The 24,546-nt window shown below is 39.9% G+C and overlaps 2 protein-coding genes across 3 annotated transcripts in view; one reads left to right on the top strand and one right to left on the bottom strand.

Annotated features, from left to right (window-relative positions):
• LOC124273578 (peptidoglycan recognition protein 1-like) overlaps positions 1-24,546 on the bottom strand; it is a 197,772-nt gene that overhangs the window by 102,670 nt on the left and 70,556 nt on the right. The window lies entirely within an intron of this gene.
• Positions 10,522-20,510, top strand: LOC124273605. Its single transcript, XM_046708888.1, has 6 exons — positions 10,522-10,562; positions 13,738-14,044; positions 14,730-14,816; positions 15,578-17,688; positions 18,469-18,648; positions 20,397-20,510. The coding sequence occupies exons 2-6, from the start codon at positions 13,840-13,842 to the stop codon at positions 20,508-20,510; spliced, it is 2,697 nt and encodes an 898-aa protein (XP_046564844.1). The 5' UTR covers positions 10,522-10,562; positions 13,738-13,839.

Below are 24,546 nucleotides of genomic sequence, written 5' to 3'. Positions count from 1 at the left end.
AATCCCCATGATCAGCCATACACCTGATTAGGGTTTATCAGTTCATTCACACGTGACTAACATGTTAGACAACACAGGTTTCAATGCTAGGGAAAGATGTTACCTTGGACTCTGAGAACGCCTGTATTGAAGCTGAGGCTGTCCCATTTCTGAAAAGTGTAGAGGCCCATTTAAGGTGACGACACTAACAATATATCGTAACATGATAAAATCTTTAGTACATGTTTTTAAGTATGTTGTCATTAGCAGTATGCGGCAACAATGTTTAGGATTCTATCACCTTTGTTCACTCGTTTATGTATACTGTAAGCCATTAAAAACGCAATTGGTATTTGTTGTCCTGAAACTTACACAAGTTTTATTGAAGATTTTTTCCTGCGATACAGAGGATGTAGGGATAAAAGGCTGTTATTCTGGCCCATTTCGAGTTCGAGTCCCGGAGCATTCCTCTCACATGAACTTTGATACTTAAAACTGAACCTTTGACATTTCTCGTAAACACAACCACATTCATGAAACACGTTGTGCACATGCATTACTTGCACCCAGGCCCTGTAAAAGCACAAGGAATTCTGGAACTCAATCACTTTGAGAAAATACCACACTTGACACAAGACGAAAGGAATCAGGTTATCGGTATGGTCAGCCAAGGTGCTTCAGATGTGATGATTACCAGGCACTTTAATGTGCATCCATCCACTGTAAGTCGACTCAGACAACGTTTTCGGGCTACCGGGAGTGTTGCTGATCGTCCGCGACCTGGTGCACCACCTGTGATAACAGCTCGACCAAACTGCAATATCCGAGTTTCACACTTGCGAAATCGGTTCCAATCAACTGATGATTAGGCAAGGAGGACAATTGGGACAAGTCAACGTCATTTCAGCGTCCAAAAGGTGCAAGGACGCCTTGCTGCCTTCAGTCCATCAGAGACTGCAGACCATCCAACAGCTGTTCCTGAGAAATGTGTGTCTTTAAATGCCCCAAAGACTGCGAACATGTTTTGCAGCGCACGGTGAACACACACGATATTGACTGCAAGTGACCCCTCATTTGTTTGATGGCGTTGTTGCGTCATTGATGTTTCAGATGAAATTATTCACAGATGTTCACTTAAAACATATCTTCCAGTTAGGTTTATATATGTTGAAATTAGTGTGAGTAAAGAAAGTATGAATGACAAATTGCGTTTTTAATGGCTTACAGTATATATTTATGAACGCTCTTTTAGATTTATTACAACCTTTATCAGGCCCCTTTGCTTGTCACGAGGGTCAGTTTTATATGTTGTATCACCTGATCAGTGTGTCTTTGATATCATAAATAAGATGCACCCAGCAGTGAGTAGAAGTTAATATTTCTCTTTCTTTGTTGAAAATGTTGGTCTGTGTTCATGATAAAATAAGAAGCACCAATATATAAATGTATGGATAAAGAACATAAATATTATCTTGGATACCAAACACAGGAATCCATTATCTGACATTAACTTTAATCCCAGGGATTCATTCCACTGTATATTGATGGATGAAGTTGTGGTCTACCAATTATGCCTTTCGAAACTCATTTGCTTATAAGTTAATAAACATTTTCTATCAAAGCGTAAAATAAGTTCCAATAGTAAATAATCAGTTTTAGGAATCACAATGTTGAAAATACAAATAAAATAGTATTTTTCAGCTGCAATAAACCCCCACACAGATACACAACATGACTTAAAATATAGCCGTTTCAAGAACTCATTCGGATTGGTTTATCGTATTTTCACACATGACAATCATCGATGGCGGGACGAGTATTATTGGAGGTTACTATACTGAAACAGAAAAGAAATGTCGCACTGATAGCGGTTTCTTTAAGCACACATTTTAATTCACTCTAATTAACAATCAAAACGAAGGATTGAGTTTAAACTTGACAATTATGGCTAACAATTTTTTGGAAATCACATTGAGAGTTCACACAAACAAAATCACCATAAATGATACCATTAAGATACCCCAAAGTCAGTATTGTGTGTGGCCTAAGTGGGCATCCATGAAAGCGTTGAATCGTCTGTACATGGAATGAATTAGCCGGTTGATGAAGGCCAAACGCACTTAGGGTCCATACTTTTTGAAATGCCTGATCGCGTCCTGCAGCAGTTGTCGGCCTTGGGTGGCGGTCATTCAGTCTTCTTTGAATCTCGTCCAAAATGTGTTCTCTTGGACTAAAATTAAGACTGAGTGAAGGCTATTGAAGGGTTTGGGTGCCATGTTGTTTTAGGAAGCTCAATGTTACTCTGTATAGGCCAGTTGTCGCCCCTGTTTTGAGAGACTTCCATCGGCGCAATTGCTTCCGAACTGGAGCCTTAGAAACTGGAGGTGAGTCTCGCTCAGTGATGAATCACGATTTCTTCTTCACTGGCGAGATGGAAGATGGCGTGTTTACCGTCGAAGAAATTAACGTTTCAGCCGTAATTGAAGATTTGGTGGAGGCAGTATCATGGTGCGGGGTGCAATATCCAGCAATAAAGATCTGATATAGTGGTGGTTCAGGGGAATTTGACAGCAAATCGGTACATCAACGAGGTCCTTGCATTCATGTCACCTGCTTTCGCTTATGGACCGACAGAGGGATTTGTTCCAGCATGACAACCATACAGCACGCATCACGATCTGCTACAAGATTGATTATCTCCAAGGTATACGTTCCGATAAATCTCCCCAAGTACCCTGGATGCATCTATGGCTCGGTCTGATAATTGTATTACCTCGCTTTGCTGGCATTTTATCAAATTAGGTGTCTACGCTGGAAAGTTGAGCGAACCAATCACAAAGCTTTTATCATAACTCACTTCCGCTTCTTTTATCTAACGCAATTGTTGCAGAGATACCCCGAAAGAGGTTGAAGGAGTTCTTCCATATAATTTTTAGGAAGGTTTCCGATCTGTCAATTTGTCTGTATGATTTTTAAAAAAGAATTTGTTCGCACAGCGAGGAAACGTTCGCATCTGCGGCCGCCATCGTTGTTGACACTGGCAAGCTCGTCTGTAACAGCTTATCTGAATGGCTACCGTGAGAAGGCGAAGCTAGCAAAGGACGTAATACAATTATCGGGGTGACCCGTAGATGCATCCAGGGTACAAGTGGAGATTATGGAGGATGGGTCCGCTACCTTACCAATTCTAACGTCAATATCTTTCTTGACATGGCCTTCCCGATCACCGCATCTAAACCCGATCGAACACCTATGGGACGAACTTGATCGACGTGTACGTCAACGTCAAAACACGCCCCAAACACTTCAACAACTGGACAATTGGAGAAGAATTCCATCAGAGCCATTTAGTCTTCTAATGTAGTCAGTGCCGAGACCGTGCCGAGCGGTAATTGCTGCTAATGGTGGCATACAAAGTACTGACTGTGACGCCATCTTGTGGACTCAAGTAAACAGAAACACAACAATAAAGGCTGTTGCTGTGTTGGCAAACTCTTAGTTTATAGACGTGTGAATGTTCACAATTTTACCATTGAAGTTACATGAAATAATTGCTCTTATACTAATGAAATATATTCTTCTAAAATGTGTTACGGTTAATAATTTGCCGTGACAATAGGTTTAAGAGTCCCATTTGACCCAGCAAAATAGAACACAAGACAAGTCTAAAATATTCAATAATATATTGAGCAAACAATGAGCAAGCTACAATGAATGACAGATTTCTAGTGCAATGCAGTTGAGTCACAAATCTGTAATATTGGGTCACAAATATAAAATATTAACTCACCAGAGTCTTGACATTTACAGTGTGAGCAGGTATACTGATTGACATATGTTGAATATAGACGAACACAGTCAGTCTTGAATATCAGTCAGACTATGGCAATGGCAGACAGATGTGTATAAGTCCAGTCATGTGAAAAGTCTGTGTGTTAGTCCCCGCCGCACAACACAACAATCAGTCTTAATATAGAGCTTACACATTTCTCGAGCATTCTAATAAAGGTGGGCAGAATCACTATCCACTCACAACATTAGGCTATTTTCTCAAACATCCGACCGGGAGTCAAAACAAATAAAGCCAAGGGAGGAAACTCTGCAGCGCTATCAAAACGACGTACCACTAAAAAATACTATTGCCATTGAACATACATGATGCAAGGTGTGAGTCGCAACCCACACTCAAAACATTACTTATTGTGACCCATAATAACTATCACCTAATCAATGGTATTACAAATTACAAAAAAATACACCCTCGTAACAAATGGCTTATGCGGGTTTTTTTTGAAGAGTGTATCTTAAGCAATGTTGAATGATTTTTCCGTGAAGATCGCCACGTGAACAAAATATGAACAAAACCATAATAAAAGCGGGAAACGATCTTCTTGACCTTGTTGAACCAATCCCATGCCTTAAAGTTCGTATTAACTCAATCAGCCACTGTTCAAAGTATTGAATGTGACATGTGACATGATCATGTAGATCAAATCATATTATATCCCTCTCGCTTTCTTTCTCTCTGTCTCTCTCTTTCTACCATGTTCTAAGACGATGATGAATGATTTTGCAGGATTGCGTGATTTGTGTGAAGATTGTATGTTTGTCGTACACTTGAAAGGGACCTACCATCCTTGAGGACATAAAGAACTCGTGAAGGGAATATTGACGATCTGTAGGTCATGGCCAGTTGAGATCTAGACCCAGAAGCCATGGGTGGTTCAAGCGAGGAAACTCATAAATTCAGTCGCAGTTCAGCTCTACATGAGGAGGATCCTGGAAATCACACGGCCATTGCTAGCTGACTCATCGTGGTCTCTGGAGATCACGTCACTGCCGTTGTGGCAAGGAGTCAGCCTTCTGTACCCAATTCAGGGCGTGGTACGTGTGCATAGTCTTTCTTCATTCTGCGTTTGCGTCACTGTGTGAATAGATCTTTCAATCACTGTGTATTCCATTAATAATTGCATTACTCTGCCTATTTGACAGTTGTAATGAGGGCGTTATGAAACATGTTTTAGACGCACACGCACGCTTGCATGTGTGACAAATGAGAGGCCATATTCTAAACCTCTGAGCAAACGATAAGATATGAAAAAGATTCCATATTTAATGACATGGAAGGCGAAATAATTTCAAGGTCCATAGATAATAGTAAATACGAATTGGACTAAGATTTAGCACGTTACTTGGGACCAAACAATCAGCAATTGCACAGTTAAATATATCACAGCCACTTGTATAAATCTTTGTTTAACACACTCTGCAAACTGAATGGAAAATAAAACAGTAGGCATTTATTGGTGTGTCAAAGACGCTTGTACACAGACATTTGGCTTGATAAGTGAGCAGATTCTATATGGCATCTAGCTGCTGTTAGTTATTGATTTGCATCAGTTACTTACAGAAATAGACAGTGTAATTAACGTTGTTCAATTTGAATCATACACGCCAACAATTATAAAAAAAAACACAGCAGCTCTCTGTTTATATTTAACTCGAAAAACGTGAACATTTCAACTGGACAGACAGTGCCAGGGACAGTCGGAGAAGGTGAGTAATTAGTAAACCCGCCAAGCCTTGGTTACACACATGCAATCGTTTAAATGAAAATTCCTTACAAATATATGCTATTCATATCTATGATCTAACTTACAAGCATTCAAAATACACAGTGGGGACCCAAGTAAATTGTGCCCTCGGCATGCTGTTGCTCACAATAGAGCCAAGCCCATGGGAAATTGGGAAACAGTGGATATTCCATTTCAAGATTGTAACTCATCACTGTCTATAATATTTACTTACAGATTGTCGTTATATAGCGGAAATATTCTTGCGTGCAACATTAAACATCCACGCAGAGGGATTTGTCAAAGCATCTATACTGATGAACTCTGGGGCATAATGTAGCTTAAATCCTACTTATATTTTGCAATCTGAACATACTAGTAAAGACCGACAGATAAGTTACGAAATAAGCATTTGATAAACGATCCAGAATATGCTTTTTGACGACCTTTCAGATCATACACTGTTATTCATGAAATATTGCGTATAAATTAGACAGCGCTATTTTGCACTCATCGCGTCACAATCTAAAGTAGACAACTCTGACCGGATTAGTATACAATTTTAAGTGTATTTTAGTTTACATTAATTACCCATATTACCAGCAGCAACATAAGTATATTGAATAACGTCAATGAGTTTATGCCCTGAGCACAATATGTATCTGCGATGTCATATTTGTCCACAGATACTCTCGAACCTTGCCAAATTGAAGCAAAGAAAACATTTGTTGAAATGGACGTCTACAGACAGGTGAAGCGAAAACTTGAATCGTTTGGTTACGTGACAATCTGTTGTGCCTCAGGAGAAGGGAAGACCACAATGGCTCTCATATTGAATTCACATTACAGAAGCCGAGGTTACAGGTCGTATTTGTGGTAAGCATTGACAAGTTTGATTTGGACAGCTGCCTCAGTTCTACACCACGAGTATTTCTTATCATTGATGACATGTTTGGTACAGTAGGCATGTCCACTAATGTTCTACTGATTAAATCATTTCCTAAAAATCTTCTTCTCCATTTGGAACACTGCAAGCAGGTCTTAAAACAATTTCAGTCAGAGGAAAGAAAACACAAGCAGGATGATGAAAGAAAGAGTTAAATGCAGGATATTAGTGTTATTCTTACTACAAAGTCATACAACTTTCATGATGGACTTGCACAACTGCACTTTGTTTGTTTTCCTCTGTTTGAGAAACAAGCAGTGATAATTATATCCCTATAAGTCTTTCCCTAGCAGAGGAACAGGAAATATACGAGAGACATAAGAGCATAGCAGATGACTTCTACAAAGGTAATCTACCCAAATACAGTGATTTGAAAATACCTTCAAAATTATTTGGATTCCCACTCATATGTAAACTTTGTACTTTTTAAAAAAATCCAAGAAAGCTTTTCAAAGAACCATTGTCTTATTTGAGGGAGGAGCTCACTCTCATAATTCGTGCGATGAATGATCGAACTGCAGTGTTTGTCCTGATGTTACTTTGTGAAGGTACATTACGACTGACGTTACGACGTTTGAAAGCGTTGATGCAGACCAGGAGCTGGATGTGAAAGTCAACATTGTGATACGTCTAATACCTACAGCTACACGCTCTGGGATGTGTCAAGCAGCACGTAGTTTCAGAGGTACATTTTTTACAAAAGGGGAAACTGTTGGCTTTGCTCATTCTTCAATCTATGATGCATGTGCATGTGTTGTATATGACATCAATCCAACCTTTGTTTTGAAGCACTCCAGTGGCGCCTTTCTGTATGAGGGAGTAGACCAAAAAACTGTTAAGGAAACCAAAGTTGATGATAATGTTCATTTGATTTTCATTTCCGAAGAGTATTATGATCTTCTGTGCACGCGGTTAGCAAATGCTATAAAGCAAGGAAAGTTTTCAAAGTCAGTAACACATCCAATCCTTAAGCACAGCAAACTAGTCGAACAACTTCTTGAAAGATTAACGTTTGATGGGACGAAACACAACACAAGTGATCCAGTAGACTATGCATGGATTCACCAAAGAGAAAAAGGAAAGTGTTTCTTGTATTGGGCTGTTCTTGGACACATATGGAGACTGAAACTGGAGAAGTGTTTACAGATGACGAGATGACAGAGGTTCTTGAATGCTGTGCTCAAACAAACAAGTTTACGATACTGCAATGGCTTCTCTCTAAGATTGATGGACAGGATCTGACTAATAGACTGCTGTTGTCTGCAGCAGGAAATGGCAGTACTGAAACACTTTTGTATCTGCTGAATGCTGGAGCTAGTCTCCATACCTCTGACTCCAGGACGCAAAACATTTTCCATTTGGTGTGTAAATCACACCATGAAAACACACTTTGGGCACTGTTAAAAACACAGGCAAATAAAGATATGTTAAACAGTGTTGCTTTGAATGGCTGCACTCCTCTACTGGTTGCAGCAAAAACAGGACACGTTGCTTGTCAAGGAGGAAACATTGCCATTATTAGGCAACTGGTACGTTCAGTTAGCACTGACAAAAGAGGCATCAATGGCTTGACACCAATCATGCTTGCAACCTGCTAGAATCAATTGGGGCGGACGTCTCTATGTTTGATACATTTGGTGATAGTTTATTTCACATTGCCTGTCTGGAAGGCCACATGCCTATAGTTGGATGGATGGACACCAATAATGGCTGCAGCTTTCAATGGACACAAAAGCGTGTTTGACCTCCTGGAATCAAAGGGGGCAGACCTCACTCTGCTCGATACATTTGGTGATGATTTACTTGGCCTTGTCTGTCCGGGAGGCAACATGTCTTTGGTTGAATATGTGGTGTCAGTTTCTAATATCAACCTCAGAGGCAGTAATGGATGGACACCAATAATGGCTGCAGCTTTTAGTGGACGGAGAGGCGTGTTTGACCTCCTGGAATTAAAGGCGGCCCACCTTTCTCTGATTGATGCCTCTGTTGACAGTGTGCTTCAATTTGCACGACACGGAGGGAAGGTTTGTAAGATTACCTGTTGAATAGAAACTGAAAGTTGTCGTCGGACAAAGGCTGGAATTCGTCTTTCTTTGAAAAGTAGAAGGAATGAGAGATGTTATTACAATTTGCCGCAGGTTATTACAATTTACCGCACTTGTTATTACAATTTACCTCACTTGTTATTACAATTTACCGCACTTGTTATTACAATTTACCTCACTTGTTATTACAATTTACCGCATTTGTTATTACAATTTACCTCACTTGTTATTACAATTTACCGCACTTGTTATTACAATTTACCTCACTTGTTATTACAATTTACCGCACTTGTTATTACAATTCACCGCACTTGTTATTACAATTTACCGCACTTGTTATTACAATTTACCGCACTTGTTATTACAATTTGCCGCAGTTTGTTACGGCAATTTACGTCACCTGCCTTTCAGTGTGGAAGATAGAAATTTAATAAAATATTCATATTTTCATTTCTTTTAACATGTCAGTTGTGGGATGTGACCATTATGAAGTCGAACAAAAACAGTATGATGTTTTCAAAGTCCGGGTTGTGATTTCTATAAAGCTTAGTCTAACATTTTAACATGCATAATAGGCAATGAAACGTGTTTTATTACATTTTACCGCAGTTTTTATTACAATTTACCGCAGTTTATAACATTTTACCGGGTCATTACAATTGTCAGTACAGACAGACTTCATCACTCGAGAAAGAGCGATATAGCAAGTCATCGCCAATCTCCCACATGCTTAATCTTGTGACAACGTATGACCTAGATATACATTTGCACAACTTTGTAAACAAATCTTCCTTCTTAACCAAGGCTGAGTGGTCTGTACTGGTTAAAGAAAGAATACTTAAAGCTGAGGATTCTCATGTTGCTTCTGTATCGAGGTTGAGACTTAACCTTGAAAGATAGCAGACTATAAGATATCCTAAAAATGTTCACAGACTGTGGTCTAGATGTTATAGTATGCCAGAATGTTTCAATAATATTGCTACTCTTCTACATATCAGCACACTTAGCATTCAGTCTCTTGAGTGTGAATGTGGCATAGTTGCATATCATATTGTAAAACATGTATTTCTACACTGTACTCTCATACAAAGTAGTAGAAACGCTTTGATTGAGTCACTAGTTGGCATTCTAGATATTGACACTTTTGTCAGTTTATGGAATGATGAGGACCTATTTGTTTCATTTATGCTTGGTGGTCTACCAGATATATATGCTCAAGAGCTTGAACAAGAAATGTGGTATAAATGTATAAAACTAGTCACAAACTCTGTAAAACCCAGGCTGCATCAACTAAAATACCTATTCGAATTTTGATTGTGACACTCTGTTACCTGTAAATATGTAACCTATGTTAGAACCTGCTGTATCTTCGTCTTGGGAGGAAAGAAAGATTATCTATCTCTATCTCATATTCTAGTACGTTCGTTGGATTGTGTCCTAACCATAGGGCGTGGATTCCCGAGTGGGACTCAAGCCAACAAAAGAGTACGAATCTGCACTTTATTGAGAAAGTATAATCCCAAATGTAACATGAGATACATTTGACCACTTTCTAAATGGCATTGTATATTCATATTTGAAATTCGATTTCATTGATAGTGGGAACGAGCTTTCTTGGAGGGTAGATGGGAGACGGTGACGAAGGTGATGTCACCGTGCCCTGTGTTAAACCTGTGCAGGGTATGTTATCTCAAAGTAGAAGCCGCTCTCGAGTTTCCAGTAACCAAAGAGGCCCAAGTGAGGTGGCGGCAAATGGTAATAAATCAAACATAATGAAATCTTCAGCACATGTTTTCAAATGTCTTGTCATCAGTAGGGGGTGGCGGAAACAATGTGTACGAATCCACCACACACTTAAACACACAAAACAGACCTTTATGTTGTCATAAACGATTGTTTACATTTATAACAACATTGATCGGGCCTCTTTGCTTGTCACACTAAGGATGTATATTACATCAGGCGATCAGTCTGTCCTTGATATTACAACCCAGCCGCACCCGACAGGGAGCAGTGTAGGTAAGATGGCTCTTGTTTGGGTACACTGTTGGTGTATTGTTAAATATCTGTGTTAGTGATAAGATGAAACGCTCCAAGGGGATTACACGTACAATATGCATAAATCTAGAAATCATAACAGCATAGACAGACGTTGATGTAACACACTTTAATCCATTATTTGATATATAGAGGATACTAAACAACCTTCCGTGTCATACCATTTTTATTAAACGAGTTAATGATTTGATACTAAATCCTTCACAAGTTTAATCAAAATGGTATTTCACGAAAGCTAGTTTAGTATTCTGTTTATTACTCTCCAAGAAAAATTGATAGAAACTGCCTACAGGGTGATGACTCTCAGCTTTCCGTGAGTCAAGCAAGGTCTAATACCATTGTGACAGAGGTATTAGCATTGTGACGTCATGACCGTAAACTATTATGTCGTCATACGTCTAGCGGTATTACTTTAGTGTAATACTGCCCTAAAATATTACGCTGCAGGATCTTCCACGGGCGAGTAATAATCACTTTGATCTCATGGATTCTATAAGTTGTATCCTGTCCCTCGGGTAATACGGTCTGATGTACGCCTTCCTATAGCAGTGTTTTCCGAGTCGGTAGGCGAGGGATAACACAGCAACGTAGTTATCTTACCGCCATGTTCAATGCACAAAAATATCATTTCATTATATTTTGAAGATCGATAAGCTCGCAAACAACTATATGACATGTAAAGAAAATGGCGTCTACCTCTCGACTGGGTTTTTAAAATCAGTGAAAGATATTCTGACAAGCGTAAAACTGCTATAAATATGGTTAATTATATTTAAGTTGAATGTGCAAATATATGAAATAGTTTAAACAAGGCAGTAAAAGTCGGTTAAATAAATGTGTAGTCAGTGAACTAAAAAACAGCTAATCGAACGGTTTTCGAACTCCATGCACTGCATGAAGGCATACGATTATTAGCGATACAGCTTCTCGGCGGAGACATTGGCGGTTACTGTGGCAGCGGGTAATATTTTTTCCAGTTGTCACCCTCCTGGGAGGTGTGACACGGAAGCTTGTTAAAATGTCATTGACCAATTAAATTTAACTATTTTACACGAAGGTAGGACAAGTCTGTGTATTGTTAGACGAAGGGGTGAGCTATGAAAATGACTTTCGAAAGTCATGAAGTAAGAGATATATTTTATCAAAACGTCGAAAGTAAATACTGCTTGTCGATATGTTTATGTTAGGCCTTTATATCGCCCGATAGGTCTTAAGTTTAGTAATGACCAGGGCACCATGTTCACCTCCGATGAAATCTTGTTTATTTTTATCTAAAGTTTAAAAAAGTGGTATTGAATCTTAATTCTTGTCGTTTTGTTGTGTAAAGTGGGTACTAAGAACTGTGGTTTTTGTTAAAGCGTTTAATGTATAATGTGTATTTCATACAATTTGGATATTGAGTTGGCATTGACGATGTGTGTGTGTGTGCGTGTGTGAGAGAGAGAGAGTGTGTGTTTGGTGTAAAGTGAGTTTTGAGGCTAGTTATAGCTAAAGTGACTAAAAAATGTTTGTGATTCATGTGAAGTCTGTACTTACGAATGGAGGAACAGTTTAATGTAAACTGGGTACTGAAGGAGAGGGGTATTGAGGAATAGTTTTTTTTGCAAAATGTTACTTAAGGAGAGTTTCATGTGAAGTATGTATTGAGGAATAGTTCATTGTAAAATGTTACTTAAGGAGAGTTTCATGTGAAGTATGTATTGAGGAATAGTTCATTGTAAAATGGGTACTGAAGGATAATTTCATGTGAAGTGTGTATTGATGAATAGTTTATTGTAAACTGGGTACTGAAGGAGAGTTTCATGTGAAGTATGTATTGGGGAATAGGTTTTTTTGCAAAATGTTACTTAAGGAGAGTTTCATGTGAAGTGTGTAGTGAGGAATGCTTTATTGCATAATGGATACTGGAGGAGAGTTTCATGTGAAGAGTGTACTGAGGAATAGTTCATTGTAAAATGGGTACTGAAGGAGATATTCCAAATTGGATGCCTCTTATGATTATGACCACATCATAAGCATACGTGTTGGAACCACTATGGTTTACTGATGATATCAGGTGTTCACGATTTGTAGCCTATTCTGAACCCCATATTACAAACACATGAAATAGCAAATCAGTTTTATCCACATGAAGAACAAAACAAAAACCCTCCAAAATCAACCACTGGAAGATGCGGCCAGTCAAATGAGTGACTCACATTGGATCCTTTTTCTCACTGATGCTCAGATTTGGAAATCTCCTGCAGTCTATTTTGAAACCGTCAAGGAGCTTTTAAAAGAGTTATAACCCTGATCAAGCAGCTTGTGAGCAAGTGCCACGTTGGCTCATTCTCTAAATCTTATGATGTTTGATCATTTCTTTTGGTTTTGCCCGTTGTCAATGGGATTCAATGCAACTTGTGTTAGAGGCGACTAATGGGTTCGGGTGATCATACTCTCAGTTTTGGATCATGCATGTCTTCGTATCCGTATTGCATAGATCGATGCTCAGGGTGTCAGTTACTGGAGTGTCTGGTCCAGTCTCACTTATTTACCTACTGCCGCCATATAGCTGGAAAATTGCAGAGTGTGGCGTTAGTCAATAACACCACCACAAAAGTGAGGAAAAGGTTGTCTTGTCAATCTTAAGCCAATCATATGCCTAAACGTTCATCTCCTCTCTGTCAGTGACTGTTTAAAGAATAAAATCTAACACCACAGGAGTTAGTATGTAGATAGTTCTTAATGGTTTGAAAGACAGAATTTCATGTCCAACTCATGTTGGATGACACAATTGGTATCCATTATGATTTTACACGGGTCAGTTCCAACACACACGCACACATACATGTCCCATATATCATCTATAAATGCATATATACCATTAAAAAAACTATGGGATATTCCATTTTGCGTGCATAACACTAGGTAATGCCAATGCATATGGGAAAACGTAATGTATATCCATACAGATGAAACATTTCCAAAGGAATGGAATAAATTGTCACACTTTCCCTTAATTTCTCTTCATCATCTGTTTCCTCCTTTGCTTCATCATTTGCATTTTATCAATCTTGTAAATCCAATATCCCCTACATTTTTTGAATGGTATATATCGTATGACATTCTGCAGGAGTGGGGATGAATAATTTTGCAGGATTGTGCGATATCCGTGAAGAGTGAATATTTGTCATCCACGTGGAGGCACATACCATCTTTGAGGACAACTCTAGCAGAGAATATTGACGACCACAAGGACATGGCCACCTCAGATCTGGATCCGGAAGCCATGGGTGATTCAGGCGAGGAAGATCCTACGGTCCATGGTAGTTCAGCTCTACATGAGGACGAACCTGGAATCCACTCGGCCATTGCCAGGCCGACTGATCGTGGACGTTTCTCTGGACATCACTCGGTCATTGCTCCGCCAAGGAGTCAACCTTTCATGTCCAGTCCAGGGCTTGGTACGTGTACATAGTCATTCTTCATTCATCCCTTGTATCACTGTGTGTATGGATCTTCTAAGTACTGTTTACCCTATTAATCATTCGTTTCATTACCAAACCTATTTGAGAGTTGTAAAGTTGTAATAAGGTCGTAACGTAATATCCTTGGGACAACCTGATGTGGTAGTGCCAAATGGGAGGCCATTTCCTAAACCTTCGAGCAAACGATAAGATGTAACAATATTAAATACATTTCAGATTTTATTACATGGCACACAAACTTATTGCAAGGGTCCAAAGACTAATGAATACGGAAAGGTGCGCACTCTGATTGAACACGCTGCTTAGTATCAAGCAATCAGCTGAACAGTTCAATATACAAGGGACACTTGTATAACTCTTTGTTCAACTTGTCATATAATGTTAACATTTTTAAATAATGAATGGAACATAAAGCAGTGGGTATTCATTGATGTGTCGTGAAGCTGCAGAGACACTTGACCTGATCAATGAGCAGATTTTACATGGCATCTGGCTGCTTTTGGTTATTGATTTGCACCAGTGACTTACAGAAAGAGACTTACATTAACGTGGTCCAGTTTGAATCATACACTCAAATACTAATGAAACCAACTGCAGCTCTCTTTATATTGTATGAAACAATGGAGCTGGTTTTTGAACATCAGCATGGTTTTGTTGCCAGGTGGTTCAGCTTCCTATATCTTTGTTTCCAACTCGAAGTACGTGAACATTTCCACTGGACTGACAGTTCCCGGGACAGTCGGAGAAGGTGAGTCAATAGTAGACCAGCCAAGCCTTGATTACACACTTGCAAACTTTCAATGAAAATTCTTTACAAATAAACGTTCAAGACATTCAAAATACCCAGAGGGGACTCAGGTAGAATGTGCCTTCGGCATACTTTTACTAGTCATAGAGGCAGACCCATAAAAACATGTGAAACCGTGCATATTCCACAATAAGAACGTCATCCTATGCTTTCTGTAGTTAAATGTCTGTGTTCATGTCGACCTGCTTGACAGCGTTGTTTGTGTCGGATTGAGGCAAGTGGATTGAGGCAAGTATTTATTTACAGACTGACATTATATAGCTTGATTATTCTTATGTGAGACGTTAAACATCCACACAAATTTGTCAAAGCATCTGTAAAACTCTGGTGATTATGGTATCACAAATACGACTTATGTTTTGCAATCAGAACATAATAGTAACAGACAAAATGCATGATATTTCGATAAGTTACGAAATAAGCATTTGATAAATGATCCAGAATATGACTATTTGACGACCTTTTCTTATCATACACTGTTATTCATGATCTTTTGCGTATAAATTAGACAGGGCTATTTTGCACTCATCACGTCACAATCTAAAGTAGGCATCTCTGGCCAGATTAGTGTGAAATTTTACGTGTATTTAAGTTTACATTAATTACCCATGTAAGCAACGCCAACATCAGTATATCTAGTCACGTCGATGAGTTTATGTCCTAAGCACAATATGTTTATACAATGTCGTATTTGTCCACAGGAACTCTCGAACTTCTTCTAAATGAAGCCAAGAAAACATTTGTTGAAACAGATGTCTACAGACAGGTGAAGCGTAAACTTAAAACGTTTCGTTACGTGACAATCTGTGGTGCCTCAGGAGAAGGGAAGACCACAATGGCTCTGATATTGAGTTCACAGTACAGAAACCGAGGTTACCAGGTCGTGTTTGTGGAAAGCATTGACAAGTTTGATTTGGACAGCTGCCTCAGTTCTACTCCAAGAGTATTTCTTATCATTGATGACATGTTTGGTACTGCAGGTTTGTCCACTAATGTTCTACTGATTATATCATTTCTGAAAAATCTATTACTCCATTTGGAACACTGTAAGCAGGCCTTAAAACAAATTCAGTCAGTTAGGAAAGAGGAAAGTAAACACAAGCAGGATGATGAAAGAAAAAGTCAAAGAAAGGATATTCGTGTCATATTCACAACAAAGTCATACAACTTTCATGATGGACTTGCACAACTGCACTTTGCTTGTTTTCCTCCGTTTGAGGAACAAGCAGTGATGAATATAACCTTACACAGTCTTTCCCCAGCAGAGGAACAGCAAATATACGGGAGACATAAGAGCACAGCAGATGACTGCTCCAAAGGTAATCTACCCGAATACAGAGATTTGGAAATACCTTCAAAATTATTTGGATTCCCGCTCATATGTAAACTTTGTACTTTTTCAAACAATCCCAGAAAGCTTTTCAAAGAACCATTGTCTTATTTGAGGGAGGAACTCACTGTCATAATTGGTGCTATGAATGATCGATCTGCAGTGTTAGTCCTGATGTTACTTTGTGAAGGCAGATTGCAACTGATAAAGTTAGAAAGCGATGATGTAGACCAGGAGTTGGATGAGAAAGTCAACATTGTGATACGTCTAATACCTACAGCTACACGCTTGGGGATGTGTCAAGCAGCACGTAGTTTCAGAGGTACATTTTTCACAAGAGGAGACACTGTTTCCTTTGCTCATTCTTCAATCTATGATGCATGTGCATGTGTCGTATATGGCATCAATCCAAGCTTTGTTTTGAAGCATTGCAGTGATGCCTTTCTGTACGAGCGAGTACACCAAGAAACCGTCAGAGAAACCAAAGTTGATGATAATCTTCATTTGATTTTCATTTCCGAAGAGTATTATGATCTTCTGTCCACACGGTTTGCAAATGCTATTAAGCAAGGAAAGTTTTCAAAGTCAGTAACACATCCAATCCTTAAGCACAGCAAACTAGCTGAAGAGCTTCTTGAAAGACTGACATTTGGTGAGACGAAACCCAACACAAATGATTCAGTGGACCATGCATGGATTCACCAAAGAGAAAAAGGAAAGTGTTTCTTGTATTGGGCTGTTTTGGGACATAATCCACAGTTGGTTACACATGTGGAGACTCAAACTGGAGAAGTGTTCACAGATGACGAGATCACAGAAGCTATGGAAGGCTGTGTTCAAACAAACAAGGTGACGTTACTGCAATGGCTACTCTCAAAGACTGATGGACAGGACTGGACTAATAAACTGAACAGACTGCTGTTGTCTGCAGCAGAAAACGGCAGTACTGAAACACTTTTGTATCTGCTGAATGCTGGAGCGCGTCCCGATACCTCTGACTCAAGGATGCAAAACATTTTCCATTTGGTGTGTAAGTCACAACACGAAGACACACTTCGGGCACTGTTAAATACACAGGCAAACACAGATATTTTAAATAGTGTTGATGTGAATGGCTACACTCCTCTACTGGTTGCAGCAAAGACAGGATCAGAGGAATGTTTCAAACAGCTGGTATCGATCTCAAATATGGATGTTCAGGACATGGATGGTAATAGTGTTTTACATCTTGCTTGTGAAGGAGGAAACATTGCCATTGTTAGGCAACTGCTACCTTCAGTCAGCATTGACAAAAGAAACATGAATGGCTTGACACCAATCAAGTTTGCAGCTCTCATGGGACACAAAAACGTGTTTAACCTCCTGGTGGAGAAAGGTGCAGATACACCTGGTGATAGTTTACTTCATGTTGCGTGTGTGGGAGGCAATATGTCTATAGTTCAACATCTGGTGTCAAATTCGAATGTGAACAACCGAGGCATAATTGGATGGACACCAATAATGGCTGGAGCTGTCAGTGGGCACAAAAGCGTGTTTGACCTCCTGATTTCAAAGGGGGCCGACTCCACCCTGCTTGATACACTTGGTGATAGTTTACTTCACCTTGCCTGTCTGGGAGGCAACATGTCTTTGGTTGAACATCTGGTGCCAGATTCTAATATCAACCTCAAAGGCAGTAATGGATGGACACCAATAATGGCTGCAGCATTCAAAGGACACAAAAGCGTGTTTGACTTCCTGAAATCAAAGGGTGCAGACTCCACCCTGCTTGATACATTTGGCAATAGTTTACTTCACCTTGCCTGTCAGGGAGGGAAAGTGGCTCTGGTTGAAAATCTGGTGTCTGATTCTAATATCAACCTCAGAGGCAGTAATGGATGGACACCAATAATGGCTGCAGCTTTCAGTGGGCACAAAAGCGTGTTTGACCTCCTGAAATCAAAGGGGGCCAACACCACCCTGCTTGATACATTTGGTGATAGTTTACTTCACCTTGCCTGTCTGGGAGGCAACATGTCTTTGGTTGAACATCTGGTGTCTGATTCTAATATCAACCTCAGAGGCGAGCATGGAAGGACACCAATAATGGCTGCAGCTTTCAAAGGACACAAAAGCGTGTTTGACTTCCTGGAATCAAAGGGAGCAGACTCCACGCTGCTTGATACATTTGGCAATAGTTTACTTCACCTTGCCTGTCAGGGAGGGAAAGTGGCTCTGGTAGAACATCTGGTGTCTGATTCTAATATCAACCTCAAAGGCAGTAATGGATGGACACCACTAATGGCTGCAGCTTTTAATGGACACAAAAGCGTGTTTGACTTCCTTGAATCAAAGGGAGCAGACTCCACCCTGCTTGATACATTTGGCAATAGTTTACTTCACCTTGCCTGTCAGGGAGGGAAAGTGGCTCTGGTTGAACATCTGGTGTCAGATTCTAATATCAACCTCAGAGGCAGTAATGGATGGACACCAATAATGGCTGCAGCTGTCAATGGACACAAAAGCGTGTTTGACTTCCTGGAATCAAAGGGGGCAGACTCCACCCTGCTTGATACATTTGGCAATAGTTTACTTCACCTTGCCTGTCAGGGAGGGAAAGTGGCTCTGGTAGAACATCTGGTGTCTGATTCTAATATCAACCTTAGAGGCAGTAATGGATGGACACCAATAATGGCTGCAGCTATCAAAGAACACAAAAGTGTGTTTGACTTCCTTGAATCAAAGGGTGCAGACTCCACCCTGCTTGATACATTTGGCAATAGTTTACTTCACCTTGCCTGTCAGGGAGGGAAAGTGGCTCTGGTAGAACATCTGGTGTCTGATTCTAATATCAACCTCAGAGGCAGTAATGGATGGACACCACTAATGGCTGCAGCTGTCAATGGACACAAAAGCGTGTTTGACTTCCTTGAATCAAAGGGGGCAGACTCCACCCTGCTTGATACATTTGGCAATAGTTTACTTCACCTTGCCTGTCAGGGAGGGAAAGTGGCTCTGGTAGAACATCTGGTGTCTGATTCTAATATCAACCTTAGAGGCAGTAATGGATGGACACCAATAATGGCTGCAGCTTTCAAGGGACACAAAAGCGTGTTTGACCTTTTTGAATCAAAGGGTGCAGACTCCACCCTGCTTGATACATTTGGTGATAGTTTACTTCACCTTGCCTGTCTGGGAGGTAACATGTCTTTGGTAGAAGATCTGGTGTCTGATTCTAATATCAACCTCAGAGGCAGTAATGGATGGACACCAATAATGGCTGCAGCTTTCAGTGGGCACAAAAGCGTGTTTGACCTCCTGAAATCAAAGGGGGCTGACACCACCCTGCTTGATACATTTGGTGATAGTTTACTTCATCTTGCCTGTCAGGGAGGGAAAGTGGCTCTGGTAGAACATCTGGTGTCTGATTCTAATATCAACCTCAGAGGCAGTAATGGATGGACACCACTAATGGCTGCAGCTGTCAAAGGACACAAAAGCGTGTTTGACTTCCTGGAATCAAAGGGGGCAGACTCCACCCTGCTTGATACATTTGGCAATAGTTTACTTCACCTTGCCTGTCAGGGAGGGAAAGTGGCTCTGGTAGAACATCTGGTGTCTGATTCTAATATCAACCTTAGAGGCAGTAATGGATGGACACCAATAATGGCTGCAGCTTTCAAAGGACACAAAAGCGTGTTTGACCTTTTTGAATCAAAGGGTGCAGACTCCACCCTGCTTGATACATTTGGTGATAGTTTACTTCACCTTGCCTGTCTGGGAGGTAACATGTCTTTGGTAGAAGATCTGGTGTCTGATTCTAATATCAACCTCAGAGGCAGTAATGGATGGACACCAATAATGGCTGCAGCTTTCAGTGGGCACAAAAGCGTGTTTGACTTCCTGAAATCAAAGGGGGCCAACACCACCCTGCTTGATACATTTGGTGATAGTTTACTTCACCTTGCCTGTCAGGGAGGGAACATGGCTCTGGTAGAACATCTGGTGTCAGATTCTAATATCAACCTCAGAGGCGGGTATTGAATGACACCACTAATGGCTGCAGCTTTCAAAGGACACAAAGGCGTGTTTGACTTCCTTGAATCAAAAGGGGCAAACCCTACCCAGCTTGATACATCTGGTAATAATCTGCTATATTTTGCCTGTCGGGGAGGCAACATGGCCTTGGAACAACACCTTGTGCGATTATCAACCTCAGAGGAGATAATGGATGGACACCACTAATGGCTGCAGCTATCAATGGACTCAAAATCGTGTTTGACCTCCTGGAATCAAAGGGGGCAAATTTCAGTTTAGTTGTGTAGCCATTGTATACTTGATTTTGTGGTTTTAAGAATATACGTTCTGTGCCTGTTACACCAGCAGTGTGATAATTATGTACAAAATGCATTAATAGTATAAACTGTAAGTATAAACTGTAAGTATAAACTTTGTGTCAAAGACTGGGACTTTTGTATGTTGGAGGCCTGAACATTATTTACTATATGTTTGAACATTGTAACATGTAAGTTACATTTTGAATTTTTTCGATTTCTATTTTCCTGAAGGCAAGGAATCATTCTGTATGAAACCATATGTTAAGCATGCAGGATAGGATTTGGGAGGCAAAAATCAAACGCGGTACTGTGGTGCGCAAAAATGTGTCTTATGTGTGTCTCTTTCAGAGCAAGAAATATCTTCCGATTTCACAAACTTCTGATGTCACCACTGATATTCTGTGATCAACTTTACCTTTTACGCCTGTTCGAGTTATCTATGATAATCCAGACTGACTATTCTCTGATGTTTTGTTTGTTATTACGAACTTGTGCTTGATACAGGTTGGTTGGTTGGTTTGTTGTTTAACCCAAATTGTTCTTGTGGAAATGTTTGTGAAAATCCTTATCATTACTTATTTGACTGTCAATTATATACGGTACAGAGAACTACCATGATGACTAATTTACGCAGTGTTACCAATTTAAATATAACCTATGAGTTACTATTACATGGCAATGCAGATCTGACTGTTCACATAAATCAAAACATATTTAAGATTGTTCAAACATATATTTGTCAATCAAACGATTTTCTTAATTATTGCAATTGTTCTTCTCTGTCCATCTTGTAGAATGAATGTAAATAATACTGTGTAAATACTACGGAGAGGGTGTACTAAGTTGTATAACTTCTACCCAGTCCTTTTCTCATGAATAATATATGCTTTAAACAAACAAAACGCCGCACACAGCAATATTGTAGCTACATCGGGCCGGTCTGTAAATAATCGAGTCTGGACAAGACAATCCAGCATGCGCATCGATCTATGTAATTTAGATACGACATATGTCAACCAAGCCAGCGAGCCTGACCACCCGATCTCGTTAGTCGCCTCTAACGACAAGCATGGGTTACTGAAGATCAATATTCTAACCCGGATCTTCACGGAAGGCTTGATACAGGAGATACCGCTCGGCATCAAGATTGATAGTGGAGGCCTTAGTTTGGTGGCGGACATACCAAATTGAGAGACTTGAAGCCGACAGCGTTTAGTGGACACCGACTTTGTGTTTCAATGAATGTTTACGTAGTGTTTTTACTGAACTGTTGTTGGAGATGGGCGTGTGTTCTTCCGGAGACTTTTGAACTTATGTTGCGTTTTAGTGAATGTTTTCTACATGTATTTGCTCAGGGGCCATATTTCGATATATGGTCTCGTATTTACTGAACTGATGCTACATTTTGTTGAATGGTTACAGAGTTTATGACTTAAGTGATATTGCGTCATGGCAAGACTTAGCATACGTTGTGACGGCTGTCACCGGTGGGGCAGGATCGCTTACGTTTTCGCAAACACCTGGTATCAACCCTATTTCATAGTGATTCATAAACACATGCTCTGTCATTGTATCGCATGGTGACAATCACTGGATTGCCCCATTTGTTTACATCCTACAGGGGTGACACTGCTGAAACAAATATCTGCTCATGATATAGTCTCAATTGTACAATCGACTCTGCTTTTGGCAGAGATTTCTTATGACTGTGGAAAGGGTGTTTTCGCTTCTATTCTATTTTACTGAACTGATGTTTTAGTGATATTTATTGCTTGTGATGTATTTCTGTTCGAGGCCTTCAGTTTAGGCAAAACCATTGTGTTAGTGATTTGATTAGCCTATTTATTGTACATTGTGATATATACTTTTTTCAGAAATTGGTTGTAACTTGTTTTACAGTATACTATTATTTTCTTAAATAAACAGATTGAAATGTTGTTTGGATCTTTTCAACATCGAACCCTCGCATCTTATATTTCATTTGTGACACAAACTATTGTGATATACAACCTTACAAGAAGAGATAAAGATACGTTTCGGATTAAAACCTAACACTTAACACAAACAAGAACACGTATTCCCGCAATTCTCCTCGCGAGAAGGTTGGGAGTCATTGTAGATTTTGGACTTCAATTCGTTATCCACAGTAACACATAAACACACTTGAATAGCTTCGATGCATCCTACACACCGATGAACGCCCAGTAGAAGTAGTGGCATGAGGTAGCCAATATGTTGTACATGTGTCAGTCTGTGATTTGCAGACTTTCTAACACGTTTCTGCAGGCAAAAATGTAATTGGCTAGTCCTGCACACTGACTCTTAGGCCTACATCACAGGTTCAGCACAGATTTATTAAAAACGAAGGTTTAAAGGGACAGTACGTCCACGGTTCTGTGCGTTTTCCAATAATAATTTCCAGTAGTGATCTCACACCTTGCGTTCATGCCCGATTCAATTCACAAACCAACAGAGCTTGCAAGACAACGGAAACATTGCACATTGTTTTACTTGAAACAAATTGAAGAGAAAGCTCGTGTAAAAATGTTAGCCAGAGTTGATTCAAAATCAATATGCCTTCGTTGTATGGAAGAGGTGAGGTGAGGTGAGGTGAGGTGAGGTGAGGTGAGGTGAGGTGAAATTGGGTTTAACGTCGTGCTTGAGAATAATTTCGCTCATATGACGACGTGCATGCGTGTGTATGTGTATGTGCGCCTGCTTGTACTAGCCCAGACTTATGCTGGTTTTATAGTGCTAGCCCACTGAGATACCATTGTTAAGGATAAAATTTAATTTGGTTTTTACCGGTAAACTGATCCGGGCTTTGTTTATGTTGCCGCCGGTAAGGATCCGGATTTTAAGTGGTCCCGGCCGGTAGTTTGATCCGGGCGACTGAGGCCGACTAAAGCACATGGCTGGTGTCACTGCGGTGATTCAATTTTGTAGAGGGTCAAGGGGCCAAGAAAAGTTGTAAGTAGTTGATGGTTATTATTTATATTGATGAACATTGTTGATAGGGTCACAAAGCGTGTTAAGTTTGATGAATTTATATGAGTTTAGAATAATTTCAGTTTTGTCATGTCAGGCACGTGGGTTCGTGTTCCATATTTTCGTTATATTTACAGATACATTGCATTTATCTGAGTAGTCAAGATATTGATTTAGCAGTGGAAATTGTTCAGCTGTATTTTTATAATTGTATATTTTATTTATACAGTTTGAACCGTATCAAGTTGAATTCTACCTACGCTGCGGCGTCATGTAAAGAGTCTGCGGACAATAATTCAATAAACGTGTTCAAAATGAAGGCCCGACTATGTTTTAACCTCTGCAATAAAGTTCAAAAATGTTTCAAGGATTTGTAAACATTTCAATCAGGATGTTTGACAGCCAAAGTATACCGAAGAGTGTACTAATACTCGTACCAGAATGGAAAACGTTAGCGTTGACATTGATGAAGGTCGTGTGATTGCAGAAACAATTACACAATTAAGAAGACAAAGGGGAGGAATAATGTCTTCATATACTAAGTCGGAGAATTACCTGAGGGACAAACTTCGTGAAAAGGCCACTGTGGTTTTGGTTGACTTAGTAGACAATGAAAAGGACAATATTGAAGGAATAATGGCCAAGCTTGTACAGAAAACTATGCAATTGAAAGATCTTGTTATGAATGACCCTGCTGAATATAGTCAAGCCGAGACATATTACATGCAGGTGAGAGATAGGTATGAACAGTTAATGACTGACATTACGGTGTGGAGGCTAACTTCACAAAGTAATCCCGGAAATGATAAAGAGGATGTGCGCCCAGAAGATTCTGCAAGTCAGGCGTGTGGAAGTCATACTTCTGTAAGTTCAAGGTCGAAGGCTGCTGCAAAGAAAGCTGCTTTACGTGTGCGAGCAGCAGCATTACAGAAACAACATGAACTGAAGTTCAAACAGCTGGAGTTGGAACAATTACACGAAACTCTTCAAATAGAGACAGACAGCAGCTGCTGAAGAAGAAGAACAAGTTTGTGAA

The sequence above is a fragment of the Haliotis rubra genome, unplaced genomic scaffold (genome assembly GCF_003918875.1).
Source record: "Haliotis rubra isolate DU_JTF1 unplaced genomic scaffold, ASM391887v1 Scf182, whole genome shotgun sequence".
In the NCBI taxonomy this organism is placed as follows: Eukaryota; Metazoa; Mollusca; class Gastropoda; order Lepetellida; family Haliotidae; genus Haliotis; species Haliotis rubra.
This window is presented reverse-complemented; position numbering and strand designations above follow the sequence as displayed.

Bases quoted from the DNA above. Each gene is read 5' to 3' on its own strand.
- LOC124273605 (XM_046708888.1), top strand. From the start codon at position 13,840: ATGGCCACCTCAGATCTGGATCCGGAAGCCATGGGTGATTCAGGCGAG. The intron at 14,045-14,729 runs GTACGTGTACAT...TTTTGTTGCCAG, and splicing joins CATGTCCAGTCCAGGGCTTG to GTGGTTCAGCTTCCTATATC. The intron at 18,649-20,396 runs AACCTCAGAGGC...TGTGCGATTATC, and splicing joins TGGTGTCAGATTCTAATATC to AACCTCAGAGGAGATAATGG.